The sequence below is a fragment of the Meles meles genome, chromosome 4 (assembly GCF_922984935.1).
Source record: "Meles meles chromosome 4, mMelMel3.1 paternal haplotype, whole genome shotgun sequence".
Classification (NCBI taxonomy): domain Eukaryota; kingdom Metazoa; phylum Chordata; class Mammalia; order Carnivora; family Mustelidae; genus Meles; species Meles meles.
In genome coordinates, this window is record NC_060069.1 from 37,251,595 (window position 1) to 37,279,215 (window position 27,621).

Sequence of the window (27,621 nt, forward strand, 5' to 3'; positions counted from 1 at the left end):
TATTAAAAAATGAAAATACTTTAATTAATATGATAACCTCAAAAGAAGAAATAAATGGAGAATTTGATAAAATTTAACATCCTTCACAATACAAACTCTTAGTAAATAGGGGAAAAGAACCATTTTTTAAACTGATAAAAAGTTATCTACCAGGGGCGCCTGGGTGGCTCAGTGGGTTAAAGCCTCTGCCTTCAGCTCAGGTCATGATCCCAGAGTCCTGGGATAGAGCCCCGCATCGGGCTCTCTGCTTGGCCGGGAGCCTGCTTTCTTTCCTCTCTCTCTGCCTGCCTCTCTAACTACTTGTGTTCTCTGTCTGTCAAATAAGTAAATAAAATCTTTAAAAAAAAAAAAAAAAAAGGTATCTACCAGAAACATGTGACAAACACGACACTCAGTGATAAGGGAAAAAAATCAGGAAACAAGAGAAAGATTCCTGTTGTAACCAGTTCTGTCCAAATTATACTGAACATATTAATGAACCCAATAGACAATAACTATCAAGATGAAGGAAGAAAGAAAGCAGTCATTATTTATTTACAGTTGAAATATCCGTCTACATGAAAATCCAAGAAAGTTGATTGGAAATAATGGCAGGATTCAGCAAGGTTGCTAGATAAAACAGAGAAAAATCAACAGCATTCCCATGTACTAGCAACAACCAATTAAAAACTATTTTTTAAGGGTACCAATAAAAGGAAACAGGAGAGTCTCAAAGTATCTAGCAGTAGATTCATTACAAAGTGAAAAACCGCCTCTATAATCTGCCTACCATCAGGTCAATCAAGGGATCGAACAAGGCAGCCCCACACGGGGGAGCAACCTGATATCATGCCCCCTGATGGGGTGTAATTGTACCTTCGGTAACTGCTAAGCTCAAATCTTACGAGGAAACAAGGGGACCAACTGGCTGCACCAAAGCCAATGCCTTGAAAAACAAAAAAGGCAGGGAGGTTGTCCCCGATTTACAGTTTTCAAGCTTTTTGATCTTTGGAGCTAAATGACTGAGGACAAGGCAAAGGAAACAAAAGCAAAAATGAACTTTTGGGACTTCATCACGATAAAAGGCTTCTGCACAGCAAAGGAAACAGTCAACAAAACAAAGAGGTAAACCACAGAATGGGAGAAGATATTCACTAATGACACTATAGACAAAGGGTTGATATCCAAGATCTATAAAGAACTCCTCAAACTCAACACTCAAAAATCAGATAATCACGTCAAAAAATGGGCAGAAACCATGAACAGACACTTCTCCAAAGAAGATATATAAGGGCGCCTGGGTGGCTCAGTGGGTTAAAGCCTCTGCCTTCAGCTCAGGTCATGATCCCAGAGTCCTGGGATCGAGCCCCACATCAGGCTCTCTGCTATGCAGGGAGCCTGCTTCCTCCTCTCTCTCTGCCTGCCTCTCTGCCTACTTGTGATCTCTGTCTGTCAAATAAATAAATAAAATCTTTAAAAAAAAAAAAAAAAAAAAGAAGATATATAAATGGCTAACAGACACATGAAAAAAATGTTCATCATCATTAGCCATCAGGGAGATGCAAATCAAAACCACTTGAGATACCACCTTATATCAATTAGAATGGCCAAAATTAACAAGACAGGAAACAACGTGTGTTGGAGAGGATGTGGAGAAAGGGGAACCCTCTTACACTGTTGGTGGAAATGTAAGTTGGTGCAGCCACTTTGGAGAACAGTGTGGAGATTCCTTAAGAAATGAAAAATAAAGCTACTCTATGCCCCTGCAATTGCACTATTGGCTATTTTCCCCAAGGATACAGATGTAGTGAAAAGGGCCATATGTACCCCAATGTTCATAGCAGCAATGGTCACAACTGCCAAAATGTGAAGAGTCAAGATGGCCTTCAACAGATGAATGGATAAAGATGATGTGGTCCATATATACAGTGGAGTATTATGCCTCCATCAGAAAGGATGAATACCCAACTTTTGTAGCAACATGGACGGGACTGGAAGAGATTATGCTGAGTGAAATAAGTCAAGCAGAGAAAGTCAATTATCATATGGTTTCACTTGCTTGTGGAGCATAAGGAATAACATGGAGGACATTAGGAGAAGGAAAGGAAAAGTGAAATGGGGGAAATCAGAGGGGGAGATGAAGCATGAGAGACTGTGGACTCTGAGAAACAAACTGAGGTTTTTGGGGGGTAAGGGGTTGGGTGAGCCTGGTGGTGGGTATTAAGAAGGGCACGTAGTGCATGGAGCACTGGGTGTGGTACATAAACAGTGAATCTTGGAATACTGAAAAAATTAAATTAAATTAAAAAAAAATGACTGAGGACACCAAAGGCCTTTTGTTTGTAGGAGTTCTACCTAATGATGTTTACCATATTTGAAATTAAAACTCAAAACTGTAAAAAAAAAAAGTCTCATTGATTCATGTAAATAAAAACATTAACAACAATAAAATATTGCTTGAAAAGTAAGTACATTTTTTAAGATAAAAACGTTCAGTGTAAAGAGTAACACTCGTTTACATTTTTAGCAAATTTCTTAATGTCTGTCTTACTAGAAGGCAGCTCACTTACTGTGCAGCAATATGCTGCTCTAACTGGAGTACTCGCCATGCAAATTCCTACTCATACAACTATGCAGGTGGATGGGAACTGGCTGTTCACAGGCGAGGGGAGCAGTGCATAGTGCAGACCAAGGCGTGACTTGGCCTTAGCCCTATGGCTGACAGCAGGGTCAGAAGACCCTAGCAGATTACCCCTAGTGGAGACATTATGGAGGTTTTCTTTTTCCTTAATTTTTACTCCGTCCTGCATTATCCAACTCTCCTATAGTACATAATAAGTATTACTTTTACAATGTTTTTTGTGTTTCAGTTGGATTGGTTTTTTTCCCCAAAACCTGGTAATATTCTTTTAGATTCTCATATAGCAGTCAGGACGAGCTTTACAGAAAACACAGTTCTAAGTTCACTGATGTCAGTGAGGAGAAAGATACACCAAAAGGGAAGGATCAGTGCATGGGAAACAATGACCTAGATGAAATGGACCAAAAAGCATGTCTCCTCTCTCCCAATATATGGAGAGAGCTGAAATAATATATATTGGATTGTCACTCCAGTGGAGAGAGTAGAGGGCGACATATAGAAGAGGAGGAGGGCGAAACATATCAGATCACACAGGGTCCATCAACCAAGCCGAGGAGTAGCACTGCCAACCCCGGTGTTCACGCACAGACCCAGACTGCAAGAGAAACTAGTGCTCTCCTTCCTTTACTTCACATCAGAGAGCCCGTGTTCAATGACAGAAAGACTGAACTAGAAAAGCAGACTCTTGAATTTTGTTCCTGAGTTAGTGGCCAAGTGATTAAGAACACAGAACTTCATTTGCCTTTTATTAACATGGGAAAAGCCACGCTTATCTTACCTTCCTTCATAAACGTATTATCAGATGTCATGAAGTGCCAAAAAAAGGAAGGTCTAAGATTCTGGCAGGGTCTAAGATTCTACAATTCTTAGATGAACTAAAATTGCTGGGGGCAAGGGGCACATTGTTTGGATTATGGTGTATCATTCACTGAGCCAGGGGAAAAGGAAAAGAAACTGGTCTAGAGAAGAGTGTGAATTTGATTTGGAGTACTTCAGGGGATGGTATTGTTTGCCCAAATAATTCGGAGGAAAAAGAGATGGAAGCAGATTCTAACTGATTACAGGAAGAGAAGCAGGGAAGTAGAGATGATAATAATATAGAGAATTATTTCAAGAAACTGTGAGGGGCAGGAAAGACAGGACACAAACCGGAGAAGTGTGAGGGTTTGCTTGGTTTGGGACAGGGGGCTGCTGACAGGTGCGGCAGGGAGAAGGGAAAATGGGAGATGTGGGAGCTCCAGGTGAGCCCTGGGAAAAGAGGCATGTAAAAATGAAAGGAGATACAGAGGTGATGGAATAAAGAGCTTTGGGGGGAAAGACTGCTGGTTGTCCTCCATAAAAGAGTGGAAGGACGAAAAATATATACAGTCAGAAATACCAGTCCCCGGAACAAGCAAGGAAAGGTTTCGGATGCAGTGTGAATTAGACGGAGTCTTTAGGCCACAGTAAGCTAGCCCTCACCAATTCAGGCAAGATTCAGGCATCCCACTGTGCAAATGTGTTCCTTGAACTCGTCCTGAGGGCACATGCCTCTGTGTTGTGTGTGTGCATGTGTACACACACTCCTGTGTTTTCTCTGACACTTCATGAATAAGCATAAATCGTGATGCTGGCCAAGTGTGCTATAAATTTATGTTCTGAATCACATTCTCTCCCAAAGAGAGCAGTGACAGAAAATGCTAGTGTGTATACATGTATTTTCATCACAGGCATATTACCACTCAAAAACTAGAAAAACAGTCGCATAGGTGAGAAATGGAACAGAGTGCAAGGTGGTAAGCTGGAGCCCAGCCAACAGTGGCAGCTGATCTGCATCTGTGGGGCAGGGGCCAAGGCACCCCACACCAGTGCCACATAACTGGAACAGCCATGCTTCTCTTACCTTCCTGCATGAAGGTATTACCAGATGTCATGAAGTGCCAAAACAGTAAGGCCATTTGCACAAAACCAGGAGCTAGGACAGTGTTCCACTGTCCCTGAAAGGGAGCTGAAAAAAGCCACAATTGCCGCTCTTGAACTACAGCTTGGGACAACATCACGCTACCTACTGGCTCTCCAAAATCTCCAAGGTCATCACAAGGTGGCAGCTCTGGGCTACAAATGCCTGGGTCTGGACTAAGGACTTAACAGCTCATGGGACAGTTGTGAAAACAAGGCAGGGAAAAGTGGGCAGAGAGAGAATATCCTCTTCTTTGAGATGAACGTATCAACTAAAACTCACATGCACATCAGAAAAAGAGGCACGTGAGCCAAGAAACTCGTAAGACGATTCACCAAGATGAAAGACAAGACAGAGAGTTTGCCAGTAACAGACCCTCCCTGATGAACCACTGCAGGGTCTGTCTCCCTCAGGAGAGTCCCAAGCTGAGAAGGAAGGTGTAGGATACAGAAACAGTGACCTGGGGCAGACGGGGCCCGACACCCCTTGCCCATGAATGTATGGTCGGGTCTCAGGAGCTAGATGCTTCACTGTTACTAGTGGCCACACTGCCAGCACATCCCTGGGGAACTCAGACATTCTCTGTCATATTTACCATGCCGCTAAGTAACTTAAGCTAGAAATGAATCTGCAGATTGGCCCTCCAGTTCAGCAGCAGGCTTCAGTCTCCTCCAGGCGTCGGCAGCACCCTGAGCCCAGTGCTGCCTCTCCACAGCCTTCTCATCCCTCCCGGGCTCCAGCATCTTTGCAGCAATGGCCCTCAAGCCCCTGCGGAGCAGCGACAGAACTGGCCAAACTCCCTCTGCTGCTGGTAGGCATAAGTTCAGATGGAATACAGCAACATTTCAATGCCCAGTTCCACCTTTTTTTAAGCTTTAACATAGCTCTTGGTGAGGACACTGGCAGGAAAGAGGCCACATCTGAGACAGTGAGCGTATACACATTTGTTGAGCTCAGTGTATGACTGTCATTCCCTTTGAGTCAATGGTTAATTCAGCAATATTCAAACTTACCAAGTAGGTTCCCATTTCTTTTTCTAGGACAACTTGTTCATATAATGTTGCATCGACGTCAGCTTTTAAGGCCTGCACCTTCCTCTTCACCTGCACATGGTGCTTCTTTTGGAGCCAGTAAGGAAGAAGAGATTCCATAATTTGATTAAGGATCTGGGAGGTAATAAGGAGAGTGGCCAAGCTCTAAAAAGAAGCACACAAATGGAATTTGACAATGTAGCTTAATAAGATCATGGAATCTGTATAATCACGCAGTAGATAAAAATGGAATCTTCAACAAATAGTACACTATTAATAAAAACTAGGATCGAGAAAACTAGGTGCTAGAATAATGCTTCCAATTTACTGTTTTTTTCAGTTAAGACATACTAAAATACAAAAAAGTTGTAATATAAATAAGATTATAATAAGAAATAAATCAATTACGAGTTGGCAGGGGAACCATTTTACTTAAAATTGTGTTTTTTGTCATCTCATCCTTGCTACAACATAATAATCTACATGATATTGGCAACTTTGATAAAAAAAAAGTAGTTTGGCAAAACTTAAAAAAAATTATAAAGCGAATACATCCTCCCTCCCTGTAGAAAACCTAGAGAAGAGAAAAAGTCACCCATAATTCCACATGCATGATGGAACCATGCTAACTAACGTCTTAGGATATTTCTTTCCAGTCACATGTAAAAATACAAGTAGCCCATAGACTGTTGTTGACTGTATTATTCCTAACCTTCACTACTATAAATACTGCCCCCTGGACACCTGTGTACCATGATTCTTTGCCCAATCTCTGATGATCTACTAGGGATGGATTAAGGTTCTTGGCAAAGCTGTCCAAGTAGTTTCCTGAAATGCTGTGTCAATTTCTACCTACCCCAGATAGACAGGAGTGTTTCTATCACATATCACTTTTGCTGGTATTAAAATCATATTATTTTAAAAGTCCTCCCCTATCCCCATCCCTTATCTCCTATTTAAAAAGGAGACTCTCTAAGGTACTAGAAATGAGAAGTCATACCCTGCCAATACACTAAAGGCAGGACAGAAGACAGTATGTATGTCCAACTTATCAATTTCAAAATGTATTATTCTGAACTTTTAATTTTCAAAAAAAGTAACAATATATGTAATGTTGGTTTTTTTATTTTTTTCTCACCATAGTACATACCCTCCCCAATGTCCATCACTCAGTCACCCCATCCCTCCCATCCCCCTCCCCTCCAGCAACCCTCAATTTGTTTCCTGAGATTAAGAGTCTCTCATGGTTTGTCTCCCTCTCTGGTTTCATCTTGTTTCATTTTTCCCTCCCTTCCTCTATGATCCTCTGTCTTGTTTCTCAAATTTCTCATATCAGTGAGGTCATATGATAATTGTCTTTCTCTGATTGACTTATTTCCAGTGTTCTTAAGAACATAGCATTCAATTTTACTTTATGCAAGCTGTTAGAACCATAACTACAAAATCTTCTGTCTCTGATTACACAATTTCCTAAAAAATGATCCCAAGTTCTCATATAAACACTATTATGAAGCCTAAGCTTTTGATATTTTTTACTAACAACCACAGGATATTAAAACCAAGAAGGAATAGCACTTACTGATGGCTGGCTCAGTTATTAAAAAGATAATTTAGATAGCAATAATTTGTACTCAATTTATCATTCCCTGGCATTTGTGGTCCAAGAACGGCAACACACCAAAGTAAACAGCAGACTTCTTAAACACTGCAGAAAAGACACAGCACTGCATGGGATCTGCTGGTCTCTAAAATTTCACAACTTATTCTTTCAAAATGAAATGTATTTAAAGTCCTATCAATCACCCCTCACTCTGGGACACACACAAAACTTCAATTAAGGAATACACTTTCTTCATCAGAATTGCTTTTACAAGCTTTGAGGTGAACGGTTTATTTTCCAGTACTACATGGTTAATTTTACAAGTGTTTTCAGTTGAGTATGATATACAGTGCAATTGCTAATGGTTTTTTATTTAGAGTTGGCTTAGAAAGATACAAAATGTAAGATTTTATTTGTAAAAATAATAATGTGAAGACAATCACATTCCCTGAATAAAGGAAAGCACCTCTAAAACCTGTAAGACGGATATCTTCTGCTATTCACTCACCTGACGCAACAGCTTCATATCCCTCAAGACAAAGGCAATGTAGAAAAGCGAGGCAAAACAATTCAGAAAGTTGAACTGCAAAAAAAAAAAAAGAGAGAGAGCAAGATTTCACATTGCTTTACAGTACTTCAACAAAACTATAAATATAGCATTAAAAATGTAATGAGGGGATTCTAGTCCTGACAAGATGGCATAGTCTTGTTTCTCCCTATTCCTCCTCCCTAAGCATGTCCATAAACTCTGGAAAGAACACAAGGGTGAGCAAAGGAGGACTCTGGTACCTGCCTAGAGCCTGGAGGACAACTGCTTTGGGAGGCCAGGACAGTTCCAGCACATCTCCACGACATTCCAACACACCAGCCTTTCCCACCCTCAACCAGCAGCCCAGATAGCCGGGGCGGGCTCAGGCCCTGCTCACCCCACCTCACCACACCCCCTGTCCATCTGAAGAGTCACGTGGACTTGGCAAGGGGGATCTCTCCAGAGTCCTCACTAGCAGTGCTTCCCTCCTGCAAGCTGGCACTCCCCTTCGCCACAGACAGATTCCAGGATGGCCAGACAACACTGGCATTTGGACTATCAATTATTTCCAGTGCTAGCCTGAGGCCTTCACAGACTTTTAAGGTATGTATGACTGCTTGGACCTTTTCTAATGTCCAAATTGCTAAAACTGTTGAGTTTTTATTACCTACTTATGAAAAATTTTCCATTTCCTTACCACTCTTGTCTCTCTAAGTTTACCTCCTTCCAGAAACCTAAACACTTTTCTATCAGTAGTTTCTAATCTGTTAAAGCCTGAAAAACTAGATCAATAAGCTTCTTAGAATGATTTCTGTAGCTGGAACAAAAACTTGTTTCTCTGGAACCCTTTCTTAGGAGTAATGTACAGCTGAGAGTTCAGAGGACTCTTTCTGCACCTTTCTTGATCCTCAGTTATGTTACTAGTGGCTGAGATAACCTCCTGATAAATGAGGGGCTTTCAAGCTAGCATTTATTATTTATAATGATGGAAAGAGGCACAATGTGTGAGCTTTTGCACAAAGAGCAAGCAGGTTACACCATGCCTTCTCTCTATTTCTTTCCTCATACCCTCTGAAACATGCTGAGAAAGTCTTAGACTTTGGAAATTTCTTTCACAAAATTAATGGTTCATCTAATGGTACATCTTTCAAAAAATGTAATGGTCCATCACTGAACTGAATTGGAAGAATTGTTGAAGAGTGAAATTAAAGAAGTCACCAAGAGGAAAAGAACAGAAATATGTCTATAACATCGTTAATTTGATTTTTAAATAACTATAAATTGGCTATACTACTAATTTCTATACTTGAAGTCTTACAACACGCACATAGGTAATAAGACTACAGAATGCATATGTAAACTCACTTAATCAATCCTTCCCTGCTTATACAAAATATAGTTTAACTATCTGATATCGTAAATTAGAAGCCAGTCTTCCTATTTATCCTCCTAACTATTAACTAATATACATAAGTTTCAAAATTCAAATGGATTTGTATATAAAAACTATACTCACCACTAAAACTTTCAGAATTAGATGATTCTGGTAGGCAGATTCCAATCTGTGATTCTCTAAAATATTGGAAAGGAGAGGAAATTTCTCTTACATAAGCACACAGTAGGGGAGGCCATCATGGGGCGAAGGCAGATGAGCTGAGCCAGAGACATCAGGCAACAGAGCCTCAGTGAGTGAACATGCCAGACTGCCATTCACAGTTACCACTTAACCCACAACAACATCTCACAGGAAGAAAGTACCTTGGGACACATTTTTCACAGTACTGCAAGAGCACTGTGTTCTGTAATTATTTTTAAAGTATTACTGCAACGAAGAAACGTGGGAAGAATTGGCAAATGATCCCACAGACAGCCACCCAGGAAAAGACCCTGAATAAATAAAACAGAGCAACCTCTAAGGAGGACAGTAAAATTTCTGTATGTGTGTCTTACAAGGATTAACTTAAAGGGCAACTCAAATCTCCGTCCCCAGCTAGGGAAAGGAGACACAGGACAGGCCCTGAGACAGCCGGGTGAAAGAACAAAGAAGATTCTTAAGAGAGTGTCACCCTGCAGAAAGGTGGTGTTATGCTCGTCTGGACCGGAACCCCACTCAGCTACTCAGCCACTGTCTGTCTTTGGGCAAGTCACTTAACCTCGGGATACTCAGCCTCCTTGCCTACAAAAACTGCTAACGCCCCCTCCTCCCAGAGTCACTGTCAGGATAAGAAGTAATAAAAAACTTCAGTCCAGGGGCGCCTGGGTGGCTCAGTGGATTAAGCCGCTGCCTTCGGCTCAGGTCATGATCTCAGGGTCCTGGGATCGAGCCCCACATCGGGCTCTCTGCTCCGCGGGGAGCCTGCTTCCTCCTCTCTCTCTCTACCTGCCTCTCTGCCTACTTGTGATCTCTCTCTCTGTCAAATGGATAAATAAAATCTTTAAAAAAAAAAAAACAAACTTCAGTCCAGTTTCAGCAGAAGGAAAGCACTCAATAAATAGTAGTTGTTAAATGACTGATAAAAATAACTTAAATATCTTCATAGTCCATGAAGTTAAGATACAGACTTCTTCCTAAGGAATAACAGTGCATATTTGCTTGTTTGAGTGAATCAATAAAAAGTGAATGGCCAGTCACAACCGTTTTTATGACTATTTTATACCCATTCCCCTTTTGCCATAGACGTGTATACACATAAGAGTACCCGCTCTACTAAGGCCAGTGGCAGTCCTCAGTGCTCTAAACCACTAGACCATCAGCTCTCAGACACCAGACATAGTACAACTAGCCAAAGTATCTGAAGTTAATTCAATCTACTTTACCCCCAATAAAAAATACAATATTATAGTATTGGGATCACAGGTTTTAGACAGAGAGGTGTGGATTAGCCTGGCTCGACAATTGGCCCAAACACTGTTTAACTCTCAGTGTCTCTATCCCTAAGATGGTGACATAACTTCCATTTCATAGTGTCCTGAGGAGGTGAAAATGAGGTACCATGGACAAAGAGTTAGCAGGGCACCTGGAGTGCAGTAACCAACATTTATCTGTGACAGCCACGATAACCAAGAGGTGAGAGCATCAGAACCCACAAAGCTGAAGAATTCCTCCTTATGTCTCCATAGTGAGCCAACAGCAACATCTCCTTGCTTTGCAAAGCAGCAGGGATGGGAATCCTATGATCCAAGCAACATTTCCTATAGGTAAATAAGACATAAATGCAAGCATCACGTCTTACCCCATGAAGTCAGAAACTCAGCAGCGTATCGATAGAGGCGGTTCATGATCTCAATCACAATGGCATAGATGATGCTGGGCACATACAACAGGACACTGGTCCACTCCGATCCACTGCTCTCGTGTAGACTCAAGGCCCAGGCCTCCATGTCAAAGTAAATCATCATGACATACAGGGAGAAATAGAGACAGAGGCACACAAAGGGCAGAGAGACCAGGTAAATGCGCAACTGCCTCTTGTAGCTGGGGTAGAGAGGTTCCTCCCTACCAGTGACGGGATTGATACCCAGGACCCCATGGAATCCCGGCCGGGGCTCCTCAAACTGTCTCTTCATGACAAGTGTCCCCCACCTGTAGGTCATACTGGCACAGCCACGCTTCCACACTTCCAGGATCACTGTGGACCAGATCAGGTTGAAGGAGGCGAAGATCACATACTTATCATAGTCTTCCCACACAAACAAATAGTAAGGTAACCCAATGACCGCCATAGGGATTAAGGCAACAGTGAAATATTCCAAAAATCCAAAGTAAAGAGCGATTGTTTCCCCGAAGTAGCCACGAATACAGTCTACGATGAAAGGAGGAAAAAAAAAAAGACCATAAGTACAGACTACCAAAGACTTCCACCATTTCAAGTAAACTTATTTACTTTTGTAGTTAAGTGAGGGATCATTTAATACTCTCATTTCCCAATCAGTGTACAATGGTAAATCTATCTTCCATGCAGTACCAAGACCCGCTTGCCCAATACTTGCCCTAGCTTAGAGCCCAGGCCATAGCTGCTGGGGCTGCTCTGAAAGGCACCCAGGATCTGTTTCCTCTTTACTTCCTTATCTGATGGATGCCCTCTTCCCCAAGAAAAATTCAGCTTGGGGCTTGTCTCAAATATCCATGATCCTAGCCTAAACTCAGTCATAGCCAATGAGCCATTTTAATTTGGGGGTTTATGTTCTCTACCTTTCTCTCACTTTAATATCATAGCTATAGATGTTCTTTTCAAAGAAGGCTCCATCCACAGTATCTGCTCCCACTCTCCAAAAATATAAATTTTCACCAATGTGCCATGGCAAATGATTAAACACACTGAAGAAGAGCTATTCAAAAGTATAAAACAATATTCTACACATTAACTTCAAGAACAGCCATGGGACACACTTATCTATACCTTCATATAAGAACTGGGCAAAAGAAGGGACAAGCGACTTCACTGTTAAATACTCTGTAAACACAACATGAGCTAACTCAAAAGGGGTCTCTCGAACACTCCATCCTTTGCCAGCTGCATCTACCTGGGGGAGTGTGTGGGCTGTAAAAGCATCCTGCACTGGGAGCAGGGTGCGATGCAGGGGCTGGGGAGGTACAATAATGGGGTTATTATTTCTTGGTTCGTTATATGCAGTTAAAACTGTAGGATAATGGGACACCTGGGTGGCTCAGTGGATTAAAGCCTCTGCCTTCGGCTCAGGTCATGATCTCAGGGTCCTGGGATCGAGTCCCACATCGGGCTCTCTGCTCAGCATGGAGCCTGCTTCCCTCTCTCTCTGCCTGCCTCTCTGCTACTTGTGATCTCTCTCTGTCAAATAAATAAATAAAAGCTTAAAAAAACAAACAAACTGTAGGATAACGTGTCAGATCAGTCTATGCAGACAGGTCAGAGTAAACTGGGATAAGCTATTTCCCCCACCTTATTCTTCCAACTAACCCACAAACATGATAAAATAGTTGGTATGATCAGGTCACCTCAAATCTGAATCAGGTTAAAGGATATCCAAAAAATGAAAAGAAAAACAACAACTACAAAAAAAGGTGTTCATGGTCCTGGTCTCCAAAACCACATGACCTCCTTCTTTTGATCTTAAGGGGAAGGTCAATATTTGCCTGTGCCCCACCTACTATCCCCAGTCCCAGCACTCCCCAAAGTCTCACGCCCTCCGCCACAACCATGCTCAGCCTCCACCCTCAACTCACTTTCCCCCTCACTTTCTAAGCAGTTACTGGATACTATCATCTACAAGTCCTAGAGGCAATACTTAAATTTACTACATCTAGATGCCACACAAATGTCAATTAGTGTAACACAAAACAACTAGTGTACTACCTAGAACTATCAAAAATGAACTTTTGCTTTCAAAGAATTCAAGAAAAAATTCAAAATGCAATTTCAAATTTTCATCATAAAAACAGATTTTTGGGACTCCTGGGTGGCTCAGTTGTTTGGATGACTGCCTTCGGCTCAGGTCATGATCCCGGAGTCCTGGGATCGAGTCCCGCATCGGGCTCCCAGCTCCACGGGGAGTCTGCTTCTGCCTCTGACCTTCTCCTCGCTCATGCTCTCTCTCACTGTCTCTCTCTCAAATAAATAAATAAAATCTTTAAAAAAAAAACAAAAAAAAAACAAAAAAAAACCAGATTTTTATTTACTGTGACAATATTATAATAGCTGTTTTCAGGAATGAAAATTGGAAATAAAATTATTTTAGAGGGATTCCTTTGAACAAAATCAAAAGAGAAATGCCCTTGAAATATGGATAGCAATGCTTATCATAAAATCTAACAGCTTAATAATCCATATGCTTAAAAAACATAAGTAAGCCAAAAAATCTGAACATTCATTCTGAAGTCAGTTGCATACAGTAATGGTAACACATACCAAATAAACTAATGGACACTCTTATAACTGTATTCAGAGAAAATTCATAGATTCAGTAATATACACCAAGATACTTACAAACTAGGCCTGTTAGTCTGCCCCTAAAAATGGGCACAGCTTGGTCTGCTCAAAGGATTAGCTCTAAAGAAACAGAAATTTTCCAATACAAGATAATCACAGTCAAATGAAATTCTCATAAAATCTGTTCTACTCTAACTCGGACATGTACTCAAGAAGGCTACTCTGAATAGCCTGTGTTGTTGGTGAAATTTAAGGAGAGCTTGCCATTCAGCCCATCTGAAATGCTATTAGAAATAAAATAAATTACTAAATAGGTCATGTAATAGGGTAGAGAGGTTCCTCCCTACCAGTGACACCATCTTATCTGACCCCAAGTTTTGCTCACAGAGCCTTGCCCAGCAGAGCATTAAACATCTACCCAATATGCTGAGAAACATGCCACTGTTGAATCATGACATCTCGTTGGTAGTACTTCCTCTTCCCTACAAGAACAGGTATTGACACGTACCTAGGGGCTGATACTTCAAACTAAACCGCGTATACCAGCTGTCCTCAAGCTTCTTCAGGGCTTCATTATCATGCAGTGGGAACACCTGAATCACGATGCCAGAGGTAAGCAATCTTCTCACTGCAGACGGAAAATGGGCCAGACTAGATAAAATGGCTTTGAGATCACTCGTGATATACTTCTTCAAATGCTAGAGAGCCAGCCCAGTAAGGAAGGGGTGTTGTACAAGGAGCAGTGGTATACTGCCTACTCTGAAGGTATATATTCTTTTGTTCTTCACAGAGTAAATATCTTGACTATTTTAACCATGAAAGCAATACAACTTTATGTAAAATTATAAACCATACTGAAAGGTAAAAATTAGAATTGGAGAGATCCTCCCACAAAAAACAACCAGTGTAAACAACAATTGTGTGCAAAACCAAACTTCAAAACATACATCCATAAATATATATTATAAAAATAAAAGTAGGATTATTCTATACATTGTTCTGTAATCTTTTCTCATGTAGTAGTGTATAACAAATGTTTTTCAATGCCATTGCCTAGAAACATGAAATGTCCTTTTTAACAGTATAATATTCCCTTGTATGAAGTGCTAAAATTTAATCCTCTATTGAAAAATACTTGTTCCCCACCCCCCCTTTTTTTGCCATTATAAATGTTAAAATTCAGGGTGCCTAGGGGGCTCAGTCAGTTAAGCATACTACTCTTGGTTTCTGCTCAGCATAGTTATGGTATCATGGTCGTGGGATCCAGCCCTACATCAGGCTCCATGCTCAGCCAGGAGTCTGCTGGAGATTCTTTCCCTTTGCCCTCCCCACTCTGCAAATATGCTTGCTCTCTCTAATAAATAAATCTTAATAAATAAACAAAGGTTAAAATTCTTATACACATATCTTTTCCCACCTGCCCACTATTTCCTCAGACATACGTAGCAGTAGAATTAGAAGTAGAGTTAGAAGTAGAAGTAGAATTGCTAGGTCAAAGAGCATATATATTTTAAATCTGAACAGCAATTATAAAACTGCCCCTAGAAAGAATTTACCGATCTGTCCTCCCACCACAGTGAAGGTAAGAAGACAGTGTTCAGTTCCTTTCATCCTTGATGATACTGAATATTTGCAGAATCATTTTCATCTTTTCTAATCTGATAACAAAGGCTTACATTTACAAACAGCAAATAACAAAACCAAATAAAATCATACTTCCAGCAGTCAGCTGACTAGTATGATTTTATCACTCATGTACATATACTTGAAAGAGACAAATAAATTTACCCAAAGACAATATCCCCTGGTAATATGTGAAAACAGGGCATTCTCTCATCCATAAATTATTCAGAGTGACTCACTGGGTGTGTGGGTCTTCAGATCTTAACAGGATGTGATCAGCAGACATGGAGAGCTCTGATGCTGTGCCTTGTGCTGTATGTGGGGAGATGAACTACTTTCTACACAAGTTTCTAGTAGAGTCTCTAACTTAAGAGTATAGTTGCTTTTAAGGTGGAATTTGCATAAAGAAAAGATGCTTTGCTGTTTTCATCCACTGATAAGCTTTGAGCTCTTCAAGGCTTATCAGCTCACCTTTTCCAAGGGCTGCCTCTCTTATCTCCTACCTACTTTGTCACCAAAGACAAGTGATGAGCATATTAAGCAACAGACCCTTCAAGGAGGATAAAAATAATCATCTGCAACATCCAAGCAAAGTGTGTTTTGAGTTTTCCCTGCAGAAATACTATATATAACAAAGAAAGATGCTATTTTCGACAGATGGTCCTATCAGAAAATCTTCAGAGTAATTTAAAAGAAAAGCAGGGGCGGCTGGGTGTCTCAGTCAATTAAGCGTCTGACTCTAGATTTCAGTTCAGGTCATGACCTCAGTGTTGTGAGATCCAGTCTGGATCATACTCCACACCTGGGTGTGGAGCCTGTTTCAGTTTCCCTCTCTCCCACTCCCTCTACCCCTGTCCCCTCCAGCTCGAAAACATAAAAATAAAAATAAAGTTAACTTCTTAGAAATGAACAAAGAATCCTAAACAGGAGATATGTGATACCAACAATAGGAAAAAGCCTGGGTCTGAAAGAAAAATTTTAATAGATGAGTCTTATAATTATATCTCACACAGAAGTTATAAAAAAGTCTTAAAGGGGCACCTGGGTGGCTCAGTCAGTTGAGCATCAGACTCGGTTTCAACTCAGGTTGTGATCTCAGGGTCATGAGATCGAACCCTAGGTTGGGCTCCATGCTTAGGAGAGAGTCTGCTGGAGATTCTCCCTCTTCCTCGCCCTCTGCCCCTACCCCTTCTCATGCTCTCTCTCTAAAAATAAATAAATATTTTTTTAAAAAGTCTTGAAAAGCAAGGGATGTGATGAAATCCTTAATGACTAAAAAAAAGCACACACTCATTAATTAGCGGGAAAAGATACATGGTTTAAGTTATATTAGCCACTGATGCTGTCAAGTCCATTTTTTAATGTTTTTATTCTGAAGTATTTCAGTGAGTTTTTCTTTTACTCACATGAGTGAAAGTCGGTCATCCACAATTGTTCTGATTCTTCTCTCTTATTTGAAGATGCACAGCTGTACTTTATTCTTTCTTCCATCACTATCCTTTTCAATTACTGTGTCAAGTTATTCAACTTTGAACTGACAAGATCTAAATTATTTTACTATTTCTAAGTTCTTTTTAAAAAACTGACTGCATTCTACTACAGATGACTTTCTCGGCAGGCATAAAAATCAGCTACCTCTAAAAAAAGGACAGTGAACTGAAGGGCTCAGAATATAAAGCCTCAAGTCCTAAATCACCAGGCTTCTCTTTACCACCAATGCCAAAAGCATGGTTCCAATTTCAGCTTCTAAAAATAGAGGTTTATCTTTTAATCCTTTAACTTTCTCTTGTCAGTGAAGAATGTAATTAAAATGACCCTTACCTTCAAAGGTAAGATGCTGTGTAGGCCTATTTAAAGACAGAAACAATGGCTTCCCAGGAGGATGGAGATGGCAGATTGGAGCTCACCTCTCCCCAGACACACCAAGACTACAACTACATATAGAACAACTCTCTCTGAGAATGACCTGAAGAGTAACAGAACAGTTCTTTCACAGCTAGAAAGAAAAAGTCACATTGAGAAGCACAGGAAGGGCAGAGAAGTGGTCTGATCAGGACCCAAATCCACAGCATGGCAGCCCACAAGTAGGAGGGATAGCACACGCAGGGAGGTCCTCCCTGTGAAGGGTTCAAGCCCCACACGGGGTAACCTTGCCACAGGAACCTGCACCGAGAAGATGGGCCCCAAAATGTCTCGTTTTGAAAATCAGCAGGGCTTAATCCCAAGAAAGAAAGAGAGCTACAGGAAACCAAGATTCCACTCTTAAAAGACCCATCCACATACTCACTCTAAGACCCAGTGCCAAGGCAGCAGTCTGAAAGTACCTGGGCCATATATGAAGCAGATTCACTGACTAACTTTAGGACATGTGCCAGAGGTTCAGGGAACTGCGGGAACATTCTCCAGGAATGGAAGCACTGGCAGATGCCATTTTTCTCACCCTACCTACCTGGCCTAGTCCTGGTGAGAAAGACTTCTGACACACTCCATCTACCTAGCTAGCACTGCTAGCCCCACCCTGGTATTCCCCTGAAGACCTACCCTGCTCAACTCTCCCCACCCTGGAAGGCACCCCCCAAAGTAGCTCCCACCCCACCACACCCACCAGACCACCTCCACCTTAACTGATGCTCCCCTAAAGGGTCTCCCATCTACCATTAGGCCACAACAGTTGTGGCTCACCCAAAACAGGAGGAACACACAAAGGACACCCTTGGAGCTCCTGATTCAGGTGATCAGCAGGGCACTGCACTTCTGCGCCCCACAGTACACCTTCTACAGAAGGCCACTCCTTTAAGACCAGATGTTGCTGATCTACTTAAAACATACAAACACAAAGAGGCAAGATGAGAAGACAGAGGAATATGTTCCAAATGAAAGAATAAGATAAAACCTCAGAAAAAGAATTAAATGAAAAAGAGATAAGCAATCTCCCTGAAAAAGACTTCCAAGTAATGGTCATGAAGATGCTCACCAAACTTGGGTGAAGAATTGATGAACACAGGAAAAACTTCAAGAAAGAGATTATTTAAAACAAGAACCAATTATTATATTATTATATAAAACAAGAACCAATCAGAGTCAAACAATATAATGACTAAGTTGAAAAATATACTAGAGGGAATCAGCAGCAGATTAAGAGGATGCAGAAGAATGGATCAGCAATCTGGAAAACAGGGTAATGAAAATAACCCTAGCTGAATGGCAAAAAGAAAAAAGAACTTTTAAAACTGAGGATAGTTGGAGCACCTGGGTGGCTCAGTCAGTTAAGCATCTGCCTTCAGCTCAGGTCATGATTCCAAGGTCCTCGGATCAAGCTCCACGTCTGGCTCTCTGCTCAGCAGGGAAGCTGCTTCTCCCTCTCTCTCCCTGCCCCACCCCCCATCAAATAAATAAATAAAATCTTTAAAAAAAAACAACTGAGTATAGTTTAAGAGACATTCAGGACAACATCAAGGGTACTAACATTTGCATTTTACAGGTCCCAGAATGAGAAGATAAAGAGAAAGGAGCAGAAAACTTCTTTAAAGAAGTTATAGCTAAAATAGACAAGGAAGAGACATCCAGGTCCAAAAATGAAAGAGAGCCCTGGGCAAGAAAACAGACATCCAGATCCAAAAGAGGAAAGACAGCCCCAAAAAAGATGAATCCAAAGAAGTTCATACCAAGATACAAAAATAATGAAAATGTCAAAAATTAATGAGAAAATATTAAAAGCAGCAGGAAATAAGCAACTACTTACATACATGAGAACACCCATAATACTATCAGCTGATTATTCAGCAGACTTTGCAGGTCAGAAAGGAGTGGCACAATATATTCAAAGTATTGAAAGGGAAAAATCCACAAAGAGAAACAAGGTTTTCTATGCAGCAAGGTTATCATTCAGAATTGTAGTACAAATAAAGTTTTCCAGACAAAAGAGTTCATCACCACTAAACTTACTTCACAAAGGAAATGTTAAAGGAACTTCTTTAAGTAGAAAAGAAAAGGCCATAACTAGAAGAAAATTTTGGAAGAAAAAATCTAACTGTAACAGTGAACATATAAAGTAAAGGTGGTAAATCAACTACTTATAAAGCTAGTATGAAGGTTAAAGACAAAAGTAGCAAGTCAACAATATTTACAACAGTTAGTTAAGCGATACACAAAATAAAAAGATGTGAAATATGATGACAAAAACATAAAACAGGGAGGGGGAGAGTAAAAATGTAGTGTTCTTAGAATGTGTTCAAACTTAAGCAACCATCAACTTGAAATATACTGCTACATACACAGTGTATTATACGTGAACCTCATGGTAATCACAAACCAAAAACCTATGATACACAAAGAATAAAAAGAAAGGAATTCAAACATAACACTAAATAAAACCAGGAAATCACAAGGAAATAAGCAAGAGAAGAAGAAACACAGAAGAACTACAAAAACAACCAAAAACAATTAATAAATGGCAATAAGTACATACCTATCAATAAGTAAATATAAATGGACAAAGTCTGCCAAGTGTACCCAAATGATATAGGGTGACTGAATGGGTAAATAAATGAGACTTATCTATATGCTATCTAAAAGAGACTCACTTCAGACCTAAAGACTTGCACAGACTAAAAGTGAAGGGATGAAAAAAGATATTCCATGAAAATGAAAAGAAAGCTAGAGTAGCAATACTTATGTCAGACAAAATGGACTGTAAAACAAAGACTGTATAACAAAAAGGGTCCTACATAATAATTAAAAAAATCAATCCAAGAAGAGGATATAACAATTGTAAATACCTATGTACCCAACATAGAAGCACTTAAGTATATAAAGCAAATATTAACAGCCAAAAAGTGAGAAACTAACAATAATACAATAATAGTAGGGGACTTTAATGCTCCACTTACACAAATGGATAGATCATCCAGGCAGAAAAATCAATAAAAAAAACAGTGGCCTTAAGTGACACATTATACCAGATGGATTTAACAGATACATACAGAAAATTTCATCCCAAACCAGCAGAGCACATATTCTTTTGAAGTCCATATGGAACATTCAACAGGATAAATCACATATTAGGGAACAAAATAAGTTTCAATACATTGAAGAAGACTGAAATCATATCAAGCATCTTTTATGACCACAATGGTATAAGACAATAAATCAACTACAAGGAAAAAATGAATATATATCTATATACACAGGCTAAACAACACACTAATAAACAACCAATGGTCAATGGATCAATGAGAAAATTAAAAAAAAAAAAAAAAAGACAAAAAAAAAAATCCTTGAGACAAATGAAAATGGAAACACAATGTCCCAAAATCAATGAGACTCAGCAAAAGCAGCTGTAAGGGAAGTTTATAGTAGTAGAGGCCTACCTCAAGAAACCAGAAAAAATCTCAAATAAACAATCTAACCTTACATCTAAATAAACTAGAGAAAGAACAAAGCCCAAAGTTAATAAAAAGAAAGAAATAATAAAGATCAAAGTGGAAATAAATGAAATAGAGATCTCAAAAATAATGGAAAAGATCAATGAAACTAGTAGTTGGTTCTTCAAAGGATAAACAAAAATGATAAACAAGAAGAAGAAGAAGAAGAGGAGGAGGAGGAGGACGGAAGGAGGAGGGGATGAGAAGGGGGAAGAGGAGGGGAGAGGGAGGAGGAGAGATGGGGAAGAAGGAGGAGGGGGAGAGAGACAGGGAAGAAGAAGAAGAAAGAAAGGAAGGAAGGAGGGAGGGAGAGTAGAGAAACCAAGTAAATACAATTAGAAATAAAAGAGAAGTTAGAACTGACAAAACCACAAAGGATTATAAGAAACTACTACCAACAGTTACACGCCAACAAACTGGACAGCCTAGAAGAAACTGATAAATTCCTGGAAACACTCAATTTTCAGGGAAGACTGAAAGAGGAAGAAAGAGAAAATCTGAACAGACGGTTTACTGGTAATGCAACTGAATCAGTAATCAAAAAACATCCAACAAAGAAAAGACCAGAACCAAACAGCCTCACAGGTGAATTCTACCAAACATTTTTTTTTAAAGATCGTGTTTGTTTGTTTATTTGTGTGTGTGTGTGTGTGTGTGAGCAGGGTGGGGGGGTGGAGAGCAGAGGGAGAGGAAGGATTTCAAGCAGACTCCATGCTGAGCACAGAGCCCAACATGGAGCCCAGTCTCACAACCCTGAGATCATGACCTGAGTTGAAATCCAGAGTCGGACACTAAACTGACTGAGTCATCCAGGTGCCCCTCTACCAAACATTTAAAGAAGACTTAATACCTATCTTTCTCAAACTATTCTAAAAATTTCAAGAGAAAGGAATACTTCTAAATTCATTCGACGAGGCCAGAATTTACCCTGATACTAAAACCAGACAAAGATTCTACAAAAAAAGAAAATTACAGGCCAGTATCACTGATGAAAATATAGGTAAAAATCCTGAACAAAATATAAGCAAACCAAATTCAATAATACATTAAAAGGATCATACATGATAATCGAGTGGAATTTATTCCAGGGATGAAAGGATGGTTCAATATCCTCAAATCAGTCAATGTGATATACAACATTCATAAAATGAAGGATAAAAATCATATGATCACCTCAATAGATGCAGAAAAAGTATTTGATGAATTCTACATCCATTTATGATTTTAAAAAACTCTTAATAAAATGGGTGTAGTATATATCAACATAATAAAGGCCACATGTAACATAAAACACAAATAACCATCAAACTCAAGGTTAGGAACAAGACAAGGAGGATATCCACTTTCACCACTTTTATTCAACATAGTATTAGAAGTTCTAACTGCAACAATCAGACAGCAAAAAGGAATAAAAGGCATTCAAATTGGTAAAGGGGAAGTTAAATTGTCACTATTGGCAGATAGAATATTATACATAGAAAAACCTAAAGAATCCACCAAAAACTATTAGATTAAATGGATTCAGTTAAGATGAATGAGATAAAATTAATACATAGAAATCTGTTGTGGTTTTATACAATAATAGCAAAATATCATGAAGAAAAATTAAGAAAACAATTCCATTTACAATAGCATCAAAAATAATAAAATACATAGGATTAATTTAACAAAGGAGGTGAAAGATCTGTACTCTGAAGAACTGTAAGTCACTGACGGAAGAAACCAAAGATAACACAAATAAATGGAAAGACATACTGCGCTCATGAATTGGAAGAATTAAGATTGTTAAAGTGTTCATACTAATCAAAGCAATCTAAATTCAAAGTAATCACTATCAAAATACCAATGGCATCTTTTTCTCATTTACTTATTTTTATTTTATAATTTTGCATATTTTAGTAGCTCCCCCAAACCCCATTTTATTTTATTTTTGTTATTTTTTATTGTTATGTTAGCCACCACACAGTACATCATTAGTTTCTGCTGCAGTGTTCCAAGATTCATTGTTTACATATAACACACAGTGCTCCATGCAGTATATGCCCTCCTTAATACCCATAACCAGGCCACCCCATCCGCCCCCCCCCCCAAAAAAACCCTCAGTTTGTTTCTCGGAGTCCACAGTCTCTCATGTTCATCTCTCCCTCCTATTTCCACTCCCCTCTTCATTTTTCCCTTCCTTCTTCTAATGTACCAATGGCATTTTTTTATAGAACTAGAACAAATAATTCTAAAATTTGGATGGAACCACAAAAGACCCCAAATAACCAAAGTTATCTCTTTTTTTAAAGATTTTATTTATTTATTTGAGAGAGAGAGACAGATATAGAGAGAGAGTGAGTGTATGAGCAGGGAAGCAGGCTCCCTGCTGAACAAGGAGCCCAATGTGGGGCTCAATCCCAGGACCCTGGCTGGGATCATGACCTTAGCTTAACCAAATGAGCCACCCAGGCAAGCTCATAACCAAAGCCATCTTGAGAAAGAAGAACAAAACTGGAGGTATCACGTTCCCAGATTTCAAACTATACTACAAAGCTATAATAATCAAAACAGAATGGTACTGGCACAAAAACAGATATGTAGATCTATGGAACAGAATACAGAGCCAGGAAATAAAGTCATGCATATATGGTCGGTTAATCCACAACAAAGGAAACAAGAATACACAATGGGGAAATGACAGTCTCTTCAACAAACAGTGTTAGGAAAACTGGTCAGCTACAAGTAAAAGAATGAAATTGGATCAACAAGGAAATAAAGGCCTTAAATGACACACTGGACCAGATGGACATCACAGATATATTCAGAACATTTCATCCCAAAGCAACAGAATACACATTCTTCTCTAGTGCACATGGAACATTTTCCAGAATAGATCACATCCTGGGTCACAAATCAGGTCTCAACCGGTATCAAAAGATTACGATCATTCCCTGCATATTTTCAGACCACAACACTCTGAAGCTAGAACTCAATCATAAGAGGAAAGCTGGAAAGCACCCAAATAATGGAGACTAAACAGCATCCTTCTACAGAATGAATGGGTAAACCATGAAATTAAAGAAGAATTGAAAAAATTCATGGAAACAAATGATAATGAAAACACAACGGTTCAAAATCTATGGGACACAGCAAAGGCAGTCCTGAGAGGAAAATATATAGCGGTACAAGCCTTTCTCAATAAACAAGAAAGGTCTCAAGTACACAACCTAACCCTACACCTAAAGGAGCTGGAGAAAGAACAAGAAAGAAACCCTAAACCCAGCAGGAGAGGAGAAATCATAAAGATCAGAGAAGAAATCAATGAAATAGAAACCAAAAAAAACAATAGAAAAAAATCAATGAAACTAGGAGCTGGTTCTTTGAAAGAATCAATAAGATTGATAAACCCCTGGCCAGACTTATCAAAAAGAAAAAAGAAAGGACCCAAATAAATAAAATCATGCATGAAAGAGGAGAGATCACAACTAACACCAAAGAGATACCGACAATTATAAGAACATATTATGAGCAACTCTACGCCAACAAATTTGACAATCTGGAAGAAATGGATGCATTCCTAGAGACATATAAACTACCACAACTGAACCAGGAAGAAATAGAAAACCTGAACAGGCCCATCACCAGTAAGGAGATTGAAACAGTCATCAAAAATCTCCAAACAAACAAAAGCCCAGGGCCAGATGGCTTCCCAGGGGAATTCTACCAAACATTTAAAGAAGAACTAATTCCTATTCTTCTGAAACTGTTCCAAAAAATAGAAATGGAAGGAAAACTTCCAAACTCATTTTATGAGGCCAGCATCACCTTGATCCCAAAACCAGACAAGGATCCCACCAAAAAAGAGAACTACAGACCAATATCCTTGATGAACACAGATGCAAAAATTCTCGCCAAAATACTAGCCAATAGGATTCAACAGTACATTAAAAGGATTATTCACCACGATCAAGTGGGATTTATTCCAGGGCTGCAGGGTTGGTTCAACATCCGCAAATCAATCAATGTGATAGAACACATTAATAAAAGAAAGAACAAGAACCATATGATACTCTCCATAGATGCTGAAAAAGCATTTGACAAAGTACAGCATCCCTTCCTGATCAAAACTCTTCAAAGTGTAGGGATAGAGGGCACATACCTCAATATTATCAAAGCCATCTATGAAAAACCCACCGCAAATATCATTCTCAATGGAGAAAAACTGAAAGCTTTTCCGTTAAGGTCAGGAACACGGCAGGCATGTCCATTATCACCACTGCTATTCAACATAGTACTAGAAGTCCTAGCCTCAGCAATCAGACAACAAAAAGATATTAAAAGCATCCAAATCGGCAAAGAAGAAGTCAAACTATCACTCTTCGCAGATGATACGATACTATATGTGGAAAACCCAAAAGACGCCACTCCAAAACTGCTAGAACTTGTACAGGAATTCAGTAAAGTGTCAGGATATAAAATCAATGCACAGAAATCAGTTGCATTTCTGTACACCAACAACAAGACAGAAGAAAGAGAAATTAAGGAGTCAATCCCATTTACAATTGCACCCAAAACTATAAGATACCTAGGAATAAACCTAACCAAAGAGGCTAAGAATCTATATGCAGAAAACTATAAAGTACTCATGAAAGAAATGGAGGAAGACACAAAGAAATGGAAAAATGTTCCATGCTCCTGGATTGGAAGAATAAATATTGTGAAAATGTCTATGCTACCTAAAGCAATCTACACATTTAATGCAATCCCTATCAAAATACCATCCATTTTTTTCAAAGAAATGGAACAAATAATCCTAAAATTTATATGGAACCAGAAAAGACCTCGAATAGCCAAAGGAATATTGAAAAAGAAAGCCAAAGTTGGTGGCATCACAATCCTGGACTTCAAGCTCTATTACAAAGCTGTCATCATCAAGACAGCATGGTACTGGCACAAAAACAGACACATAGATCAATGGAACAGAATAGAGAGCCCAGAAATCGACCCTCAACTCTATGGTCAACTAATCTTCGACAAAGCAGGAAAGAATGTCCAATGGCAAAAAGACAGCCTCTTCAATAAATGGTGCTGGGAAAATTGGACAGCCACATGCAGAAAAATGAAATTGGACCACTTCCTTACACCACACATGAAAATAGACTCAAAATGGATGAAGGACCTCAATGTGAGAAAGGAATCCATCAAATCCTTAAGGAGAACACAGGCAGCAACCTCTTCAACCTCAGCCGCAGCAACATCTTTCTAGGAACATCGGCAAAGGCAAGGGAAGCAAGGGCAAAAATGAACTATTGGGATTTCATCAAGATCAAAAGCTTTTGCACAGCAAAGGAAACAGTTAACAAAACCAAAAGACAACTGACAGAATGGGAGAAGATATTTGCAAACGACATATCAGATAAAGGGCTAGTATCCAAAATCTATAAGGAACTTAGCAAACTCAACACCCAAAGAACAAACAGTCCAATCAAGAAATGGGCAGAGGACATGAACAGACATTTCTGCAAAGAAGACATCCAGATGGCCAACAGACACATGAAAAAGTGCTCCACGTCACTCGGCATCAGGGAAATACAAATCAAAACCACAATGAGATATCACCTCACACCAGTCAGAATGGCTAAAATTAACAAGTCAGGAAATGACAGATGCTGGCGAGGATGCGGAGAAAGGGGAACCCTCCTCCACTGTTGGTGGGAATGCAAGCTGGTGCAACCACTCTGGAAAACAGCATGGAGGTTTCTCAAAATGTTGAAAATAGAACTACCCTATGACCCAGCAATTGCACTACTGGGTATTTACCCTAAAGATACAAATGTAGTGATCCCAAGGGGCACGTGTACCCGAATGTTTATAGCAGCAATGTCTACAATAGCCAAACTATGGAAAGAACCTAGATGTCCATCAACAGATGAATGGATAAAGAAGAGGTGGTATATATACACAATGGAATACCATGCAGCCATCAAAAGAAATGAAATCTTGCCATTTGCGACGACGTGGATGGAACTAGAGGGTATCATGCTTAGTGAAATATGTCAATCGGAGAAAGACAACTATCATATGATCTCCCTGATATGAGGACGTGGAGATGCAACATGGGGGTTAGGGGGATAGGAGAAGAATAAATGAAACAAGATGGGATTGGGAGGGATACAAACCATAAATGACTCTTAATCTCAGAAAACAAACTGGGGGTTGCTGGGAGGAGGTGGGGTTGGGAGAGGGGGAGGGGATTATGGACATTGGGGAGGGTATGTGCTATGGTGAGTGCTGTGAAGTGTGTAAACCTGGTGATTCACAGACCTGTACCCCTGGGGATAAAAATACATTATATGTTTATAAAAAAAAAAAATAGAAAGGATGAATACCCAACTTTTGTAGCAACATGGATGGCACTGGAAAGTGATTATGCTGAGTGAAATAAGTCAAGCAGAGAGAGTCAAGTATCATATGGTTTCACTTATTTGTGGAGCATAACAAATAACATGGAGGACATTGGGAGATGGAGAGGAGAAGGAAGTTGAGGGAAATTGGAAGGGGAGGCGAACCATAAGAGACTATGGACTCTGAAAAACAACCTGAGGGTTTTGAAGGGGCGGGGGTGGGAGGTTGGGGGAACCAGGTGGTGGGTAATAGGGAGGGCACGTATTGCATGGAGCACTGGGTGTTGTGCAAAAACAATGAATACTGTTATGCTGAAAAAATAAATTAATTAATTTAAAAAAATCAAAAGAATGAAATTCGATAAATGGATCGATTTCTTACACCATATACAAAAATAAATTCAAAATGGATTAAACACTTAAATATAAGACCTGAAACCGTACAACTCCTAAGAATACAGGCAGTAAACTCCTACATTGGTCTTAGCAATAGTTTTTTGGTTCTGGCTCCTCAGGCAAGGGCAACATAAGCAAAAATAAACTATTGAATCTATATCAAACTAA

At 39.6% G+C, this 27,621-nt stretch overlaps 1 protein-coding gene across 5 annotated transcripts in view; it reads right to left on the reverse strand.

Annotated features, from left to right (window-relative positions):
- ANO10 (anoctamin 10) overlaps nt 1-27,621 on the reverse strand; it is a 245,265-nt gene that overhangs the window by 192,487 nt on the left and 25,157 nt on the right. For 4 of the 5 annotated variants that reach the window (XM_046003006.1, XM_046003007.1, XM_046003010.1 and 1 more), the window contains exons 5-9: nt 14,134-14,253; nt 10,953-11,522; nt 9,236-9,291; nt 7,699-7,773; nt 5,573-5,755 (exon numbers count right to left, since the gene is read on the reverse strand). In XM_046003006.1, coding sequence (XP_045858962.1) covers nt 5,573-5,755; nt 7,699-7,773; nt 9,236-9,291; nt 10,953-11,522; nt 14,134-14,253 — 1,004 coding nt within the window. The remainder of the gene's footprint in view (nt 1-5,572; nt 5,756-7,698; nt 7,774-9,235; nt 9,292-10,952; nt 11,523-14,133; nt 14,254-27,621) is intronic. The other variant, XM_046003011.1, reaches the window with a different exon arrangement.